This window comes from Drosophila erecta, unplaced genomic scaffold, assembly GCF_003286155.1.
Source record: "Drosophila erecta strain 14021-0224.00,06,07 unplaced genomic scaffold, DereRS2 tig00000021-arrow-pilon, whole genome shotgun sequence".
In the NCBI taxonomy this organism is placed as follows: domain Eukaryota; kingdom Metazoa; phylum Arthropoda; class Insecta; order Diptera; family Drosophilidae; genus Drosophila; species Drosophila erecta.
In genome coordinates this window covers 8,617,931-8,634,890 of record NW_020825198.1, presented here as the reverse complement: position 1 = coordinate 8,634,890, position 16,960 = coordinate 8,617,931, and the positions used below count along the sequence as shown (strand labels likewise).

At 45.0% G+C, this 16,960-nt stretch overlaps 2 protein-coding genes across 5 annotated transcripts in view; both read right to left on the bottom strand.

Annotated features, from left to right (window-relative positions):
* LOC6544675 (protein still life, isoforms C/SIF type 2) overlaps positions 1–16,960 on the bottom strand; it is a 51,296-nt gene that overhangs the window by 21,667 nt on the left and 12,669 nt on the right. For all 4 annotated transcript variants that reach the window (XM_026976454.1, XM_026976455.1, XM_026976456.1 and 1 more), the window contains exons 5-8: positions 8,870–9,052; positions 7,474–7,674; positions 4,151–4,378; positions 2,585–2,771 (exon numbers count right to left, since the gene is read on the bottom strand). In XM_026976454.1, the coding sequence (XP_026832255.1) occupies positions 2,585–2,771; positions 4,151–4,378; positions 7,474–7,674; positions 8,870–9,052 (799 nt within the window). The remainder of the gene's footprint in view (positions 1–2,584; positions 2,772–4,150; positions 4,379–7,473; positions 7,675–8,869; positions 9,053–16,960) is intronic.
* Positions 11,313–11,827, bottom strand: LOC113563968. Its single transcript, XM_026978072.1, is given in 3 exon segments — positions 11,313–11,723; positions 11,725–11,755; positions 11,757–11,827. Coding segments are annotated over 3 exon segments (513 nt in total).

Below are 16,960 nucleotides of genomic sequence, written 5' to 3'. Positions count from 1 at the left end.
CGGAGCCTGAGCAAATTGTTATTCCATGTTTGCCAAATGCTTTGCCACGCTTGTTTCGCCGCTAAAGTTGCGCCACTCCAAAAGTGCCGAACTTTGTGCCCCCAAGATGAAGACGGCAATAAGATGCAGTTGAAAACTGTTGGGGAATGGATGGCTAGCCAAAACCAGGGAATTTAAGATCTTTTCTCAAATAAAACCTCCTAGATTACTGCCTGAGTTTTCCGCCAAGCTGGCATCTTCATCAGGCAACCGCATTTCCTCGCAGTTCGTTACGATTTTACAATTAGCCCAGCAAAAGTGGCCAGAATTTTCCGCTCCCCAGCCACATTTGCATTTGAAAGCTGCGGTCAGGATTTGTTTTTGTTTGGCACGCTCCCCTTCATTGCGGGGAATTGCGAACTTTTGTGCAATTCGGTCGTAAATGCTGTCTTCCAGCCTGTCCGAGCTTTGTTTTGCGGTTGCTGCTTAAGAGTGGCGTCTTTCGACATGCTAATAGCCATTAAATTCAATTGTGCCCCGCTTTTCCCGCTTTTCCCGCTCGCGCTCCTGGTCCTTCAATCATCTCCGTTTAGTGGCGAAAAAGGGGCGCAGGAGGCGGGGGGCAAAAAGTTTCCTATTGCGTTCTGCGTTTTGCAAATGTAAATGCGAGTCCTGAGTCCAGAGTCCTTAATTTATGCATACACACGCCACTACAATGAGTGGGGGATATTCCCGCAGAAAGCTGGCCAGATAACGCTGACGGTAGAGGGCTTAAAGCCGCACTTAAAGCTCAACACATTGTATACGCAATATTTGTGGCCAAATGCTGGCAAAGCCCCGCAATCAGCATAGATTGGTATATATGGTATTGATCCTTATGCTTAATCCATGAAACCGGGCGGAATATGTATGCTACTGCACTAAGTTTGTATATAAAATTGGCATTTGATACTGATAGATTAATTCCTTCCACGAAGGTATCTTCGTATCAGTATATCATTTGGATATCATGGTCCTCCCTGCTTATGGCCTTTATATTCAGTATGAGCAACGTGTCGTATACGTTATATTTGCAGGTAATTATTTTTAAAAGGAAGTTACCTAATTGACCCATTAACTCAGGCTAATGCAATAAGATCAATGTTATAACAACTTCAGTGCCAATTCGCCGTAATTTAATTAAGCTAAGGCTTCCTGCATTTCCCTGCCAACGAATGCAACATTTGCTCAATCGTAAAACTCATTAGCACAACTTCTTCCCCCACTTTTATTTTACTCTTCCCGTTTTTCTTCTGTTTTGGCTTGCAGTCCAACTTTTCCCCCTCCTGTGGTTGGTTTTGTTTTCTTTTTTTGCTTTTTTTCTTTTTAGTACGGAGGCACTCCTTCCGGGGAATTTCATGCGCATTGTTTCACGGATTTTTTGATTCGTTGTCGCCTTCAAAAACCAACCAAATGAGCGCCACTCGCACTCGACGTGCTTAATGAGTTTTCTGCTGTTACTGCAGCATGAAATGTTCTTTCGGTTCATCACTTTGCCAAGTGCAGCACTGCAGTTTTCCCACCTGGCGGTTGCAAATGGGGGAAATGGGTATGGAGGCAGCGCAAAGGGTTCGGGCAAAGGTGGCTCTGCCTGTCAGTTCCATAATTTAAGGCGCTGTTCTAGTGGCATTTCGACTACATCCACTTGACTCCATGGCGTTGTCGTCGTCATCGTCGTCGTCGACGTTGCCGGCAAATGCAAATGCCAACTTAAGTTGATTTTAAGTGATAGAAAAACAACAGGACGTTGTGGGGTGTGGGGATCTTGGATGCTGAGACGGCTAACACTCGAGGAAAACCCCTTTAAGGACCTGGAAGCCGCCGTTGCCGCAGCAGAAGTAAACCGTCGCCCACACCTGGCAAACATTTCGAGTGCGCTGCTCATCACCATCATCGTCGTCGTCCGACCACCACCTGCCCACCCACCCATTCACCAGGTGGAACAAGCGCTGACAGTTGACTTTTCGCATTGCACGCCCCGAGGAGCTCCTCCCGCTCCTCCCACTCCACAGGATCCCCCAGCTCCTCTGCTCCTCTGCTCCTCTTTCTTTTCGGGCTCAAACTCCACTTGACTCGACTCGGTCTCCCTTGTAGACCAAAGTGAGTTTGCTCAAGTTTCGTCTTGTGCTCTTCACTTTTTCTCGTTTCTTTTTTATGACATAAAAGTGAAAAGCATTAAATATAAAAGCAGCAGCATGGATGTACAGAAAAGAGCAGGCGGAAAAGGCAGGGGCCACTACCTGGGCACTTTATAATTTAGCTCGGCAACATTGGGCCACATTGTTTCGCTCGGGGCGCCAGTTGAGTAGTAGAGTAAAGTGGACTGGATGCCGTAGGCTGGTGCCTGGTGACTGTGGACTGGAGAATGGAGCCACCAATCCTTGGAGACGAAGACAAAGACTCTATTTCATTTCCTTGCGTACCGCTGCGTCACCTCAATGGCATAAATTAAATGCACGATTTCATCGCCTGAATGCGATTTGTGTCAAAACCCATTTTCGTCCTGTCATGTCGCCTGGATGATGAACTCAAAGGCAAAGAACTCGTCCTCTTCTTTTGTACTCACCATTGTGCATGGCCACACTCTTGTCCTCCACGCGACTCACGTAGCAGCACAGTTCATCCTGGCGTTCCGCATTCTCGATCAGCTCAGCCTCCACGGAGAAGCCCCACATCTGCTCCAGAGTCGTGCGCTGCAGCTCCACCTGGTACAGGATCTTCATGCAGACCTCCACGAACTCGTGATTATGTAGCTGTGGGGAATTTATGTTTTCCAGTTAATTAATATTTTAGCAATGCGACTAGATTAAAAAGTACATTTGTAAAATGTACATGATCTATTGTTTAATCGTGTTTGGTTTTATATATGCAACTTTAAAATCTCTGTGGAATTTTGTGGAAGGACACATCAATGGGAAGTGAGTTTGAGTGCGCTAGCTAAGTGCCAAATTAGCCGAGTTTCGCAAGCAATCATTTTGGGGCAGGGGCAGGGGCACAAATTGATTGAGTGGAGTTACTGGGAGTTGCTCAAGTTGTTGTCGAAATTTATTGAACTGCCAATGGCGAAACGAACTTTTTATCAAGCCCACCAAAGCCAAACGCCTGCCCACTCACATTCTCATTCCAACTCCATTTGCAGTTGCAGTTGCACATTTTTGCCATTTGGCAATTGGCCTGGCTGGGCCAAATATTTACTAGCTTGTTGTTGAGGTCGAAGTTCAGATTTCGGATTGCAGGGGTCGGCGGAGGCAGAAGCTCGAAAGTTTTCAGCTAGCGGCTGACTTGGCAGCTGGCTAAAGTCTCACCTAGAGTAATCGTGTGCCAACTGAAGGGGAAAAGGGAAATGGCCAACGGGAAAGTTCATAATTTATGGCATTATGTTTTTGGAAATCGAAGAGTAATGGGCGTAGTGGGTGTGGAGCTGGGCTAATTGTGAAATTGGCTACTTTGTTGCCAGTAGCTTTTAGCAGGAATGAATGAATTTATCCAGCAACCTAAACTCCCAACACTATGCGGTGTGAAAAAAGGTACTTTGAAAGGGCTTTTCTTTTTTAAGTGAACTCTAAGCAGGGCATACATAAAATGCACACCACTCTGGTCCACTTTCAATTTAAAGTTAATCTTTTTTAATCCTATTTGCACAGCCAGCCTTGGGATGCGTAAAAGGAATAGCTTTATTATACCTAAAATTAATTTAAAGATATCACATTTCGAGATAAGCCTCTTGAATTTTGTGATGTGTAGCAGGGAAGGGCAAAATGGGTTAAAATTTGAGTGCGCTGAGCAGCGTTTTCCAAAAATAACAAGAACTCACTTTGTGATACAGTATCGATATGAATTTAATAATTTTACTGCAAATAACAAAGAGCAAGGCTGCCAAAGCTGATATGTGATTTATCTGATTTAAAGGGCAAACGCGTAATTCCAAGTCATCTCCTTGAAAATTCCACCCTAGCCACGTTTCCAAATTCCATTTGCACGGCTCCACATGCAATTTCCAAGTTAAATTCGATAAGTTGAATTGAACTTGGAGTTGGATGGGGCCATCAGCCGGAGAGGAAACTCCATGGAATTACATGCGCAACTGGAGGCAGGTGGCATATTCACATTCTGGCTGTGATTATGTACTTACATAATTTTCAATCAGATCGTTGCGATGCGGCACAAAGTAATTGTGATCCTCCATGTCACGTCGCTTCTTGACGCGCACAAAGTGCTCCATGGGATTGAGGTTGCGACGGGCGCAGGCGCTGGCGAGGAATTCCTCCACAGACATGGCATCACGTAGATAAACTGTCGAGTAAGCATTGTCGGGCATTGCAACTTTGAAAGTTTTTTCCGGTTCGTCACGTGAATTCATCTGGAAAAAGGCAGAAAATTCGATTGGATAAACAGACATATACACACACATGCACGTACAATGTCATTAAGCAGTCAGGCCCAGACATTTGCGAGGCCCGCACACAGATACACTCACGGATACAGATACAGATACATATATATAGCGCCCATACCCTCAATCCATCCATAGCCGGCGCATTCTTGAATATGGCCACACGGAAGTGAAAATTGAAAAATAGCAAACACACACATTGGTACCCGCAGTCGAAGCCCCTCGACCCTCTGAAATGTAATGAAAAATGTCGCTGCCAGTGGCTCAGGCACCACTCAGAAGAACCCACTCAGAAAAAATCTGTCCAAATTCCACATAATTCACAAAAAGTCGAACCTTTATGTGGCAAATGTCAGCTTGCAATATTTTCACGTTTGTGCATTCCCAGTTACATGTCATAAAAGTGAAGACCACATTCAATCCGCAATGTTTTCGCACAGTGTAGTAGCAGGAGCAGTCGCGGATCTGGAACTGCAGGCGGGATCCGCTGCCGAATCGAGTTGAGTTTGAAGAAAACTCAGTTAAAATGCTTAACCGTTTCCACAACGTCATCGTCATCCAATGTTAACTCCGTGATGAGGCTTCCTGCTGCTGCATCTCTGCATCCGCTACATCCTTTTCGTCCTGCTGGCCCTGCCGCTACCCAACTGCAACTGTAAACGAATCAGGTGGCCCAGCTGCCAGTTGTCGGCTACTGGAAATTGCATTTGTATTGGCTGCCATTGGCAATGGGTTCGCTCAAGTTGGCAGCAGCAGTTCATCCACTGCACGAGGTCCTGGTCCAGGTAATACACCCCCCCATACACGCAGGACAATTGAATTAGTTTGGCAGTTGGAAGAGGCTGCTTCTCACTTGGATACCAGCTACAAGAAATGACGAGGAACCGCCCATTCGCATTTGCATTGCATAACAGTTTTGCGTATCGATTACGGGATCATTATTGCCCAGTCAAATATGTCGACTTTATATTCATGGATATATGTATATGAATATACGTAAAATTCTGTTTTCATTTCATAGCAAGATTGGGCCAGGAGCTAAGAAATGGCATGTTAGCTATAAAATTGTATGGCATACATTGTTTATTGTTGGGTAAACCGATTGAAGACTGACAATGTCAAATATGCTTAAAAACCAATTTTATGATTTCAATTGTGAGCATGGCAAATTGTTAATCTATCTGTTCCTGAATTCGAGCACCAATTGTCATCAGATTTGCACTGTTGCGGAGGATTGGAGCCCTGAAAGACGATTAATTCTGCACGAACGCCTCTCGCACACTTAACTCTACTGACTAATTAACTTTTGATTGTTCCTGACTGAGCCCCCTTAAGGCCAGGAAAATTTCAGCCTTCTACCCGTTGTCGATGGACAGCTTAATTAAATTTTAGCCAGTGTATTTCAACGTTTGCGAGTTGGCTATTTCGGTTGCCGTATAACTGGCCTCGTAGTGGCGTTGATAATTTGCTTTGGAAAGCTTTAATTTTATTTGCCATTTGTGAATTGCAGCTGCAAATTCAGCTGCATTGCAGTTGACATGTTCGAAAAATGGCCAAGTGAAATGCAGCTGAACGACGGTAGAGATATAGTTTGGTTGCCGGGGTAAACTATATACAAGTATGAACCAAATCAAATGCACATTTTTCAAATTCATTGAATTTGCAGGGCATTTACAACAGCAACAGCCCACTGGGCCTCTCATTTATGTTATTTCATTTCATTTGTTTTTCCATGGTCATGCGAATGTGAATGCATTTTCCCATCTTTTTTTTTCTCATATCCGAGTGGCAGCGTGACTACTGATAGAAGGTGAAATGCGGGGGGGGGGGGGGGGGGGGGGGGGGGGGGGGGGGTGGGGGGGGGGGGGGGGGGGGGGGGGGAAGGCAATTGTGCAGCGTTGGCAAATTTAATTGGAAATGAAGTGTATGCCGGGCAGAGCGAAGCCGAGAGTGAAACCCACGAAAGCCGGGTTGTGCACAAGATTATTTTGTCAGTAATCGAAATAAATTGAATTTATGAAATGAATTTCATTACAAACACGAGATATGCACAAATTGGTTATACTAATTGAGGCTTAACAAACGGCACAAGTGAGTTCTGCTCCAGCTAATCGACTCGACAGTCGACATTGTGGTTTATTATATAATACAGCACACAGCATAAGGCCTGCAAGCTATTTGCTCGAATTTAAACTGCTCCCTCTGCTTGTTCTGCGAACGGACCACTTCTCGACTTGATTTAGATTTGATTGTGTTGAGGTCATTAGCAGGGTTGGGGGCGGCATCTGATCACCATTTGAAATGGACTCCTGCATTATTCACTTAAAATATGCAAATATTTTCTTTGCCAAGTCATCTTGGGTTCGCATTTTTTTTTCACTTTGCCGCGGCTTTTCTTCTGCCTTTCGGCGAGGGAACAAAAACAGAAAAACAGAAAGAGTGAGAGACCAGGGAGACCCATCATAAATTTCATTATTCTTTTTGTAATTTTTGATGGCCATTAAATGCAAATTATAAAAGCTAAAATACACAAAAACAGCTAGGTTTAATGGACAGGGGCGTGGCCGGACGACATATTTTTTGGTGGCCATCCATTTAAGCATTAGCGCTCAATTTAGCTTTTAATGCCGTTTCCGTTGCCTTAAATAAAAATTCAATTACTCGCACACATACACACACACTCACACGCACACACGAAAACGGACGCACATTAAGAGAGAACAAGCCATAAACTCACAAACAGTCACGAGCTGCGCCGTAAATGCGTTTAAAATTGAAATAATTTTATTACCCATACGCCCCGTGGCCACTAACAAATGCACACACACATTGATGCGGCGCACGAACGTGAACACACATAAAGGTTTATATACATACATACACTCATCAAAAAGTAAGCCTAAGCTCAGGCAAGTTTTTGTTAAATGTTATTTTGCACAAATTTAGGGCATATTATGGAATATTTGCTTAAAAAGTAAATGATTTATTGCCAAGCAGCAATGTAACATTTAACAGCTGTTGGGCAACTTTTTTGCCAGTGTTAACCTGTAGATTGGACTCACCTGCATGGAGCGACGGCTGGAGCCGCTGTTGGACCGCGACAGCATCGGCGGTCGCCGCTTGGTGGCACCGCGTCCGGCGAGGAGATTGTTGAGCAGCGAGGGCGAGCGGGCGCAGATGAAGGCGTGGAACGAGGAGACCGTGAATACGCCCAGCTTGTTCAGCGTGTTCTTCGTGGGGCGCGACACGTGAGTTAGCAGCGACTGTTGAATAAGTGACGAATGCGAAGAGTTTGAAAATGAAATGTGAATACAAGTTATTTTTGGCATATAGAGAGTTGTGCCGCCAGTGCCCCTCAACTAATTTCGTTATATTTACGATCCCCTCAAAGAGCATTAAAAAAGCAGGCAAGGCACACACGCTCGCACACTCGTACACCTATGCAAATAAGCCTTTGGCATTCTGCAGTCGACTGAAGTTGTTCTCTTCACAGGTGCTGAAGTTGTTTGCATTTTGCGGTTATTAATAATAAATAATGTTGCTTTTCAGGCACACAACTGCACTTACCTCACAGCACCTGGAACCCCATTTGCCACCCAAGCTCCAGCCTGCCATTAAAAGCGCAATCAACTTTCAACCCTTTCTTCAGTCAGTCAGTCAGTCAGTCGGCGCTGGCAAATCCTTCTAAGGTTGCCAACAGTTGGCGCCACGGAAGGTAGCCTTTAAGCTCATTTAAGACGCTTAAACTTTTGTTATGGAGATTAATTGTGCATGTTTGGGTTTTGATTTTCCAAAAGCGTACCATTGAATTGGCTTGCCCCATCCATTGTGAAAATAGGTAGAGGTAATTATAGACTACTCGAACCCGTAAAGGGTTTTAAACGGAATTGTAAACGGGTTTCGGGGTAAATTGTTGTTAGAGGGATTTGGGCCGATGCCATTGTCCCGGTTTTAAGCTCTCGACCAGGTTGTGAATCTGCTTTTGATGTTTCTGTGAAGCGTGGTTAAATTAAGCCTTCTGGTGGCTTTTGGGGCGGAATTGTTCAGCCATTGAGCAGTGATTAAGTCCTTCATCATGTTTATTGTATTCTCAGCTATGGCTCAAAAAGAGGAATTGCGATCTAAAATTACTGCGACTTATTCAAGGCATTTCCCATTGTGTTTTAATAAAAGAAATACATTACATTAAAGTATGTACATATTTACTGGGCTGTTTAAATTACCATTACTTTTCAATAAATGCATTTAAATGGCGTCCAACGCGGCGCACCCTCCATAGCAGCCCCGAAATGTAGGCAATGCTTTTTGCCCCAACTAGTGTGCTCGTTCTGGATGAATTATAAAGCCGCCAGACGGCAGTGCTTCCGCCATTAATTGCATTTGACTTATCTCTCTGACAGGTTGAATTTTGGGGGCACTGGTCGATGGCAGTGGTCGCTTTTTGGGGCCATAACTCACCTTCGGATTGGGCAGCTCGCCACTTTGCAGCGAGGCCATGTAGCAGCGCAGCCGGAACTGCTCGCAGTGGAGCCGCTCCAGATTCTCCTCCCACTGCAGTATCTGCGTCTGGATCTGATGACGCGTCTCCTGATCGGTGACAACTGATTGCTGCAGCTCGGCCATGTGCTTCAGCTTGTGATCCTGCGGTGCGAAAGGACATAAAACCGGGTTAGTGCTGGCATATGCATATAAGGAGGCAGGGCACTGCCATATACATATGTATGTGGTGTTTAAGCATGTGTGTGTGTTCGGTTGTGTGCGACAGTCGTTGGTGGGTTATGAAAGCATTCGAGTCATGGCATCATTAGCATTTCATGGCAGCTTTGTCCCACTGCCACTGCTGCCACTGCTGCTGCTGCTGCTGCTGCTGCCGCTGCGGTGGCTGCCATTTGACGAAAATACATAAATCACGCGTCATGTGCAGCTTTCGCATCGCACCCTGCCCCTACCCCTGCGCAATTCAAATATCTCTCGGCTGCTCTGGCCTGCTGTCCCTGATACTGAAGTGCGTTGGCAATGCACCAAAACTGCAAGGAAGAAAAAAATTCACCTCTTTTTCGAAGGGGAGCAAACGGGAGCTGCATATACATGCCCCTGTTTTCATTACAAATACCGTTTGACTTCCGCCGCAGCTGCCGCCCGCCCTGCGCCCTTTTTTCGGTGGTGCAACCAGAATTCAGCATTTGAAATCCCCACTTTGGATCCCACTTTCACGTGCATTTATAGCACGCTTGCATAGATCTCACGGAGCACGTGATTGTTTCATTTTGGTTGCCGTTGTTGCTGCGTTGAATGCGAGTCAGTAAGCTGACAATTATTTGCAGATGCAGATGCAGATTCAGTTGTGTGTTGTTGTTGCTGCTTTTGCGTTGCAGTTGCAGGTTGCCAATGCAAATGCAAGTATGTGTGTGTGTGCGTGTGCCGTGGGCGTGGCAACAACCTGAATAGGCACTTTCGATGTTCGACATTTTAATGAATGTGTACACATAAACAGGCAGCAACCAAAAGGACGAAAGGATCGTTGGATGGAGCGGCAAGGCGGCGGAGAGAGGTCCTACCTGGGATTACGTAGCTACAGCGACAGTACAGCTCTACCATCTGTGTGTATTTGAACAGTGCGACGTTGAGCCTTTTCAATGTTTGTTTTACGTGGAAATAAATCAAAGTTTTGTGCATTTTATTTGCACATACGTATTTCGCATACGTATGCCCGATATGACAAGGTGTGCGTTGTGGTGGAAATCGATATGAGAGTGTGTGTATGTGAACTCACTTAATTCAATTCCACTAAAGATGGCCAATGATTGCCAGTTGTGGTCTAAGCCATCTTGGTCGTGTGCTCCGCTCTCTATTCGGCAGGCATAAAGTTGGTTAATTAACAAACCAAAATCCCATTTTGCACTGCGACCGCACACACACACATATCGGTGGCAGGAGATTTGGGGTGAGATACCATCCTACTCGAAGGAGTAGTTCGCCGGGTTGCTGTCAATGGCACTTGGCACTTGAGGAAAGCTGCTTATTTGACAAACACAAACCGGATGGAGGCTGGGCGGTTGGGCGGCTGGCAGTGGGACACAATCTCGGGGACCGAGAGAGTTTTGTGATTATTTACAACACAAAACTGTGCAAGTGGGGGGGAATGGCCGGGTTGGAGGACACTTTCCAGAGGCGGGCAACAGTTTGTCCTTGTCAAAGTAATATGGGCTCTTCCTGGGCCATAAATAGCTCTCGCCTGCTTGACCATTAATCGCTCTGGCCATTGTAGCCATTGTGCTGCACTCCATCTCACTTGCTGCGCTCGTTGGAGGAGGCACTCCAAGAGTTAATGGCAATGTTAATGGACTTGTAATTGCCATGCAATTGGGAGTGTAAATCACGCAACGATAACTCCCCGCCGGCGATCCTTGAACTGCGATTCGCTCCCAGGGTGTTTGTACTCCATTGGGTGTCGGATTCGAGAGAGAAAAGCCTTCTGCACATGCAATGGAAATATTTGGCAAACACGCGACGCTATCTGTTCCACGAAGCAATTTTAGCTTCTAAGGATATTACAAACAGCAATGCCAAGCATAAAATATGTAAGCTAGATTTATTGCCGTATCATGGAAGGAACGCTGGCAAAGTGGATTTAATCAGAAACCTAACTTCTGAGCTTTAAATGCTGTTTTTATGCGGTGACTTTAGGGTTTTCTACTAACAACATTAGGCTTAGAAATTCCGCTGCTGTGTTGCAAAAACCCCTTTAGATTTCCAGCGGTATGTGTTCTTAATTTAAAGTCAATCTCCTTTTGGTTTTGGGCTGCTTCCGCTTCGGCAACTCCCACACTGAGTGCCACCACGCCCAGATTTTGAGGCTTCCCACCGCCCAAATCCATTTCACCGCTGCTGTGGAAGGATATTAACAGCACTCCCAGGACGAAGCCGGCGATGCACTTGTGCAGCAGGCTCGGAGGCTCTGGTCACGGTCTCGCTGCGGTTGCCGCTTGTTTTGACACATGTCACGCGCTAAGTGACAGCCCCAGCCGCAATTCGAGCGACTCCTCCTTTCCGGGGACGCCGGGTGGGGCAATCCGGACCCGGATGCGGCATCGGCTCGAGGTCCTACGGACGACTGTGCTCGCTCACTGCTTTCATCTCTATTCCCGTGAATTTTATTATGGCTGCATAGTTGGATTCCCCATCTATTTTCCCACTTTTCCCTGGCCGTATCTGTCGCTCCTTGACGATGAGTTTTTGCGGTTCGCCTATTTAGTTGTCCTGTATCTCCAGCTCTTATGCTTGTCCCCCCACTCCCACTACCACTCCCGGCCATGTCCATGTCCATGTTCCTGCCCCTGTCCTCCAAATCCAGTCCCGCTCAGTTGTCGTGTGGTCGTGTTCCTGTGGTCCTGCCGTTGTCTGTTGCGCTTTCATTAAGCGCCACTTGAGGCTGCCTCTTCCCCCAGATGATGCCGCCAGCCCAGAGCTCACATTTGTGAGGCAGCTACACTAGGGGAAAATAAATCAAAGTATCTGCAAATATCATCAAATAACGCACATGACATTTATCTGATTGACATTTATATTTTTCCCTCATCGCTGCAATTTAAAATACTCCAAGGAAATTATTTTTGACACATCCATTTATAAAAATAATTGTGGCATGTATGTATAAAAACAAAGATGTCAAAACAATTGGCCTGGGACTAATACTATTCAATAGAAGCAGATTCTCAGTCAGTTTTTCGCTCAGTGTGCCAACTGAATCTGAAGCTGGTCGGGAGCTGCCATTGCCATTGCTAGATGTACTTGTTATTATTATTGCTAGTCTTGTTGTTGTCTCTGGTCTGCCATTTCCGCTTGAGAGTCTAGAGTTTGGAGAGTTCATGGTTCTTGCATTGTTTTTGCTATTTTGCTTTCGTCCTGTAGCTGTAGTTGTAGCTGTGTTTTAGTTTGATATATGTTTTTACTCGGGAGTACAATTAAAATATACATTTTACCATTGTTATTGTGTCCCCGTTGTCAGCGTTGAGCATTCAGGACTCAGCATTCAGTATTCAGTATTCAGTACTCAACGTTCTACGTATCTCGCATGACAAGCCAAAGATGCTTGAAATGGCAAAACCACTAGTACAACAATAACCAAAAACAATGGACTGAAATAATAATCATGTGGCGGCAGTGAGGCAAAAGGACTCGTGACCCGGGTATCAGTGTATTTTGTTTGCCACTGCTAATGGCCCCTGTCCTTGCCACGCTGCTTGCCACACTCCGCATCCCGCCACTTTCCCCCCCACCCATGATAACAATCAATTAAAGTGGGCGGCAGAGGTGGAAATGCAAGGCCTGCGTCCAAAAGGATATTGAGTTGTTCAATGGCACGGCGCAACCCTTTGAGCCACCTGCTCCGATGACTTCTGACATGGCTTGTGCATTAAATGGCTGCTCCATTGCAGTCAAAAGTCAGAGCCGGGGTTCACTCTACATAAACCGCAACGAGAGGATGCCGGGCACGAGCACGGACACGAGCACGGACACGGACACGGCCATGTCAGCAAAAGGCCTGAAAAATTGTATATGGTCTGCATAAATGCTGACCACAAAATGATGCCACATTATATAACGTGTGAGTGCTGCAGTTGAGCGGTGAGCGGTGAGCCTGGCCTGTTCCCGTTCCGGCCTGGCCCACAGAAAAGATGCTAAGCCCGGAATACACCCAAACTCAAACCTCTAAACTGGCGCCTAGCTCTGTGGCCACAGGATGAGCTGGCCTGGGTGTTGGGTGTTCGGTGCTTGGTGTTCGGCACTGGTTGCTGTTGACAATTGAATTGAATTTTCCGCCCCTGACCACAGCCACGCCCACTGTGGCAGCGGCATCATAAAGCATATTTTCGCATCTGCATGCAGCAGGCTCGTTCGAACAGAGGCGTCGTCCTCCTGCCCCACGAACAACAAAAACAAATCAAAAACCAAAGCAAACGCATTCTGCACTGGGGTTAGGTTTTGGGGCGGAGGGCAGCGCAGGATCCTGGGATTAAGGGCCGGCGCTCCTATTCTACTGTCCCAATGTCCCCGTGTCTCCGTGTCCTTCTGGCCACGGTGGCAACCATATGCCAGGCCCATTTCCTGTGTAACTTTGAACCAAAAGTTGCAAAAATATTCGCACGTTTGGCCAAAAACAAAGCTGGACCACACACACACCCACACATGTGTGCCTTTTATGCCGGACTTTGGCGCTCAACCCGTTTCTCATATTTCTTGCCATAAATTTTTACCATTTTGGCATTAGTTTATGAAATGCCACGCCCACCCACAATCACCAACACCCTCTCACTCTATACGTATATAATGCCTTTGCGTGTGTGTGTGTGCCAGGTCAAACTAAAGTTTTTTTCTCCCCCCATGATGAAGAAACCTCAGGACAAAAACGTACCGAACAAGTAAATTTTATGGTAATTATAAACTTTATGGATTCATTAAAAAATATTGAAGAGAAAGCAGAGCCAGAAAAGTAAGAAAAAAACCCAAAAAATTCACAATACGAGTGGAAAATGGGTGTTTCTGGCGGAAAATGGGGGGCCACATTGTTTACTCCTCTCCACCCCGCTGCTCATCGAAGTTTCTTCTCATTTTGTGTGGCTTTAAGTTGGTCTAATTAAGTAAAGTTTTCGGTGTAAGTTTAAATTAACTAAATATGCATTTCATTATAATTTCGGTTTACAAATCTTCGAGTTATGGACACGCCAGCCAGCAGGAAGTCAAGTAAAAGATATATGTATATATGGAGATATATACAAGTATATTTATGGGATGCATGTGAGTGCGGTTGAGTCTCAATTTATTAATTGTAAAATTAATTGCACACTTTGGGTCTTCCCTCGAGTGTGTATCTGTATCTGTAACTGTAAATGTATCTGTATCTGTATCTGTTTAGTTGCTTGTGCAACTGGCGGAGTAATTTTCGCAGAAGGAATTTAAATCTTCAATGCTGGCGGAACAAATGAAATGATTGCCTACTTTCCGGCTGAGCGGTCAAGAAAAACAATTTTCATTTACTAAATGTTTTCATAAAGCGCAATTAAAATATTTTCTGCCACACACACAACGACTGCACTGAAAATGCATTACGCTCGCCCATTCACGACTGTTGCATCATTTAATTAGTGCAATCATTTAAAATCGATGGCACCCGCAACAAAATCATTTGGCCGCAATAAAAACTGCGGTTAAGGTATTTTAAAAATGTGACTGCGTGAAAAGTGAGTTTAAAGGCATAAAAGCTTCCATTACTGATGTGGGTCACATAGGTTGAAACGATGTGCTGCTAAAGATTTAAAGGCAATTCAATTAACTTTCATTAGAAATGCCCTTTAAAGCCCTGTGGGTTATAAATAAAGCATTGAATGTGTGAATAAATTTAAATTGTTTTTTTTCAGGCATTTGAAGAGTTTTTCGTGGATATGACTAGGTTTACAATTCTTTAATTCACTTTCACGTTTGAAAAACCCTTGTATTTAAAAGAACTTGGTAGTGTTTTGTAGGTGCGTGCCGAATATGAATACCTATGAATTATTTCATATTCTTTGCTACCGAAAACAACTATTTTTGATTTATATTTGTGAGCCTTTGAACACTCGTTCGTTCGTTACGAGCTGTTTTTTGCGGCTCAAAAATGTTTATAAAAAATTAAAAGCAAACAAGACTTTAAAACCGTGCAAGCGGCGGGATTGGTGGGCGTGGTGCGCGGGGGCGGCATCAAAAGGGTGGGCGTGGCGTGGCTGGAGTGGGACGGCAGTGAGTTGCTATTGAGCTGAAATGACAGCAGCCATTGCAAATTGAAAGCATCGAGGGGCGTTGGTGGGGCCGGGCTGAAGAGCAGGAGTAGCAAGTGAGCCTTGTTTAGACAGCGCCGCCATGGCAATTGCACATCAGGTGCAAAAAGGTGCTGGGTGGGGGTTGGGTGGTGGATTACAGGTGCAAAGGGGGGTGCTGGTGTCGTAGGAGTCGTAATTAGAGCGTAAAAACCAGAGCGTACGAAAAACCAAATGCGCTCGGGCAGCTACTACTATTTTTTACGTTCCTGCATTGTGTATCTGTGTGTCTGTGTGCGTGTGAGTGCTTTATGCGAGTAGAAAAAAATAGATAGCTAGGAAAAGAAGGAGCAGCTGGAGGATACCAAGTGTACATATATGCATATGTGTAAGGCAAAAAACTAGAAAAGCTAAAGCAAACGAAGCGAAGTGCTGCCAAAACCGCCCACTCGACCCAACACCGCCACGCCACGCCCCCTGCCCCGCTGACACATATATGATTATTTCCGAAAGGTGACACCTATAAAACACAACAAGAACAACAACAAGCTGGCAGCTAGCAGCGTAGGCGTCACACAAAAGTAGTAGAAGGCGCAACAGCAGCAGCAACAACAAAGAGTGGCAGCAAAAAAGTGACAACACTGTTGCTCTTTTCACAGAAAAGAGGCGCTGGTGGTTGGTGGGTGACCCGCCCACACGCACATACACACACTCACACACACACCCTCACACTCACACACACTCATACAAAAGGAGCAACTAGAATGATGCGTTGGTGTGACACCTTTCTTTTGCGTTACTGCCTAGTGTATCAAGTTTCTCATAATTTCATTCAGCCTCGCAACCCTTCTGGTATTTTTCTAGGAAATTAATTAACAACAAATGCAGCAGCGCAGTAATGCTAAGTACTAAATGCTAAATGCGCACTGCAAATGCATTTATGGGCAGTCCTTAGGCTCATTTAATTAATATTCATCCAACAAGTTTGTTTTTTGGCCAAGTGGCGTAGCTGGAAAATGGGGAAATGAGGAAAAGCGGAAGCAATAGGACCCAGAGCACTCTTATGGCAATCTCGGACTTCCGCTCAATGGTTTTTGTTTTCTTTCTGCCTTCTGAAGTAAACACAAACAGGCCGAGAGAGATAGGGAAACGGAGCAAAAAAAAGCTGCAGTTCAAGGAAGTAATTATGGTTTATCCAAAGGGACAGATAGTGCAAGATGGATGAAGGGGCACGGCGAACGCAGGCCTTCTCGACCTGGTCATAACATCAAACCACAAGTTTGTCGCGGAAAAAACTTAATTAAAAAAGGGGGACAAGAAAAAGTAACGCCGTAACTAACCACACAGAAATAATTAAGGACATGCAATTCAGGTTAAATTTAAATTCGATTGTAGGTCATTTTCTCATAGGCAAACATACTTTTAATTTATTTGAAGTCAACTTTAATTTTAATAAATTTGGTAGATGTATGCTAGTTCCACCAGGAAATTAGAATAGCAATAATATTTCGGTTCCTACAACATTTATATGGATCTAGTCGCATGACCTTAAAGATACATCAGTTATAAAAGCTCAAAACCTTCAAACTTATTTGCCGGCTATTAATTACGAGCGCTGAGCAAACTTCTACGAGTCTCTCATAGTAATTTGAAAAACTTTCTTTTTGTTGGATTTCCCATAACCGGAAGTTGTAATTTTCCGGCAAACACTGTAGCAACTGAGGCAGTGAAAATAGAAAATAGGAACAGCAGCGAT